At 38.0% G+C, this 3,281-nt stretch overlaps 1 protein-coding gene across 1 annotated transcript; it reads right to left on the bottom strand.

Moving 5' to 3' along the window:
• Positions 1-766: 766 nt before the first annotated feature.
• On the bottom strand, positions 767-2,119 carry LOC141695411 (uncharacterized). The gene has a single exon (XM_074499658.1). It carries the CDS (start codon positions 2,117-2,119, stop codon positions 767-769), a length of 1,353 nt encoding a protein of 450 aa, XP_074355759.1.
• Positions 2,120-3,281: the final 1,162 nt, after the last annotated feature.

Raw genomic sequence — 3,281 nt, forward strand, 5'->3', positions numbered from 1 at the left:
TATCAAGTTCATCATCATTAAGCAAAGAAGACACTATCACAGGATATGTATCATTATCACCAAAAAAAGCATATCTTAGATTAGAAGGGAGAGGTTTAAGTTCTACCAGAGGTGCCTCTGAAATTGAAAGTGCCATATCAATTTTTGGCGTACCTCTATCTTGCACAGCAATTGCAAGTGAATCTCCATCTTCTTTGTTATCTAAGGCTTGTTCCTTTTCCAACAAGTCCACATCTTTGTTCTTAAAGATCTCATCCACTATGTCAACAGTGAAACATGTAGCATCAAATGAAGGCATCTTCATAGCTTTGTTGAGATCAAACTCAACCTTGTCTTCACCAACATTCAACGTCAATTTCCCAGCTTTTACATCAATTGTGGTTCCAGCAGTAGCCAAGAATGGCCTTCCCAAGATAATGGGCATATCAACATCTTCATCTATCTCTAACACCACAAAACCACAAGGGATAAAAAAACTATCCACTTTAACAAGTACATCTTCAATGATTTCGAAAAGATAGTTGACAGTAAGATCGGCCAGTTGAAGTGAAATTCTTGTCTTTTTGAGCTCTCCAAGACCAAGTCTTATGCAAATGGAGTGTGGCATCAAACTCACACTAGCCCCTAAATCACACAAAGCTTTATTGTTCTCCATTTTTCCAATAGTGCATGGCAAAGAGAAGCTTCCAGAATCCTTTAACTTCTGCGGAATTGATTTTTGTATGATTGCACTACACTCCGCATTTAGAGTAATAGTTTCCACATCCTATAGTTTTCGCTTTCTAGACAACATCTCCTTTAGAAATTTGGCATAAAGTGGCATTTGGGCCAAAGCATCAGCAAAAGGGATATTTATATGCAATTGCTGAAAGATTTGTAAGAATTTCTCATACTGTTTCTCCAACTTCCTGTTATACAATCTTTGTGGGAAAGGAATTGGAGGCAAATATGTCTTTATAGGGGCTTTTAGTGCAACTTCTTCTTTTTGCTCATCATACACCTTTTTTGAATTTTCCATTTCAGCCTCAACAATTTCATCTTCTTTTGACAGGACTTTCTCTTTGGGTTTGATAGCCTCAATTTCTGGCAATTCTCTTCCATTCCTTAAAGTGATAGCCTTGCAGTGCTCCTTACCATTTGGATCCGGTTGAGAAGGGAGTGATCCTTGCTCACGAACACCAACTTTATTAGCAATTTGGCCTATTTGATTCTCCAACATCTTTTGAGATGACATCATTTGATCAAGCCTTGACTCAACCTTGTCAAATTTGGTCTCAATGTTGGCAAATGCCCTAGTAGTGCCTTGCATCATTTTATTCAGTGCAACTTCCCAGTCGGCCGGTTCTTTCTTTTCCTTTGATTGAGGTTGATATTGTTGTCCCTGATATTGCTGACGTGGCTGAAAACCAGGAGGTTGATTTTGCCTAGGTTCTACATATGACGGATTAGCAACATAATTGCTACTATAGGAAAGATTGTTGTTGGGCCTCTGATTTGGATTGTAGTAGAAATTATTCTGAACAGGCCAAGATTGTCTTCCCTGAATGAAAGCTGCTTCCTCTGGAAATTGTGGCGTGTAAGAATACTCACCGGCACTATAATCAGTGTATCCATCCATTGGAGAAGAGATGGCATTAACATTTGCCCTTTGTCCACGTACCTCTTGAGTCAGAGCATCCAATTTAAGTGTGAGCAAATTCATCATCTCAGTATCTTGTGTTGATTTAACTGAGTTTGCACCATTAGGTGCCCATTCATAGTTATTCGATGTTAGTTGCTTGAGAAGTGCTTCTGCCTTGGTTACTGGTGATTTCTTAAAGTCTCCTCCAGCTGCCACATCTATACTCAAACGAACTTCTATACTCAAGGACCCATAAAAGTACTCAAAAGCATCCACTCTGAATATCCATAATGTGGGCATTTTCTCAACAAAGACTTGTATCTCTCCTAATGATTTCGTCTTGAAACTCATAATGATTGCCCTCATTTGTTGAGTCTTGTCTGAAGGATAATATTTTGACAAAAATTCAGTCGAGAGACTTTCCCAAGTAGCAACTATAGTATCTGGAAGTTGTTGAAACCATTTCAAAGCTCTTCCCTTTATAGAGTAAGGGAACATGTGAAGACAAATTTAATCTGCAATCACTCCAGTGATTTTGAATGAACCACACATCTGCACAAAGCGCTATAGATAATGGTGTGGATACTCTCGCTCAATATCTCCTTCAAAAGCATAGTTGCTCACCATTTGTATCAAGCTCAGATTAATAGTAAACCGAGCTGCATTAATCGACGGAGTCTTATAAATGCAATTTACGAGATTAGGAGTCTCATGATCCCAAATAGAAGTTTCATCAGGATTGACATTATTCACAACTTGACGGTCACCAATCTTCTCTCTTTGTTTTCTTTGCTTAGCCTCTTTCCTTAAAGCTCGAAAAGTGCGTTCGATTTTTGGGTCAAACTCAAAATTTCCCGCACTTATAGAACGTCACATATAAGAGTTATAACACCTGAAAAGAGAAAACCAATAAGATAGATATTGGAAAAAAATCTGATAAAATCTAAACAATAAGAAATATGAACCTAAATTTAATATTGTTGCCTTCCCCGGCATCGGCGCCAATTTGTTGAGGTATAATTTAGTGCAATTCATTCTCAGGGAAGGACTAAATCAATATTGTTAGGAATGTATGTGCATTAGTTTGATGATATGTTTAACAAAATACTTAAGTAGAAATTTAGTGTCTGTAGCCTCAACGGATAAGACAACTTTGGCTATCCGTTGATGGTGTAGCTTTACTTAGAAATAAGTCTAGTGTTGTAGCATATTTCAGTCTCTGTATTTAAAATGTAATTCTTGGAAGTTGAGAGAAACTATGAGTCATGTTGACTACTAGATGATATGCAGATAGGAAGGCCAATTGTAAATACTTCATGCCTTGTAATTTTGTATAAGTGAAGTGGTATCAACGGATGACTTAAAGACCTTCAACGGATGAGAAGCTAAGCTTCAACGGATGTCTCTAAAGCTTCAACGGATAAAGTCATCAACGGATAACATCCTTCAACGGATGAGTGCATCAACGGATGAAAGCTTCAACGGATGTTCTGATGATTAGCCGTTGATAAGGGGTAGTTGTACTTACAAACAGAGGCACATGGGTTGATAGAGACAACTGAGATGTGGTAGCCGAATTTCAGGAACAACAGAAAAAGCAGCCGTTCTTCTTTAGTACAAAGATGCAATAGTCAACAAAGTACTGGAGTGAACAGGAAAA

Source organism: Apium graveolens, chromosome 11 (genome assembly GCF_009905375.1).
Source record: "Apium graveolens cultivar Ventura chromosome 11, ASM990537v1, whole genome shotgun sequence".
Lineage (NCBI taxonomy): Eukaryota > Viridiplantae > Streptophyta > Magnoliopsida > Apiales > Apiaceae > Apium > Apium graveolens.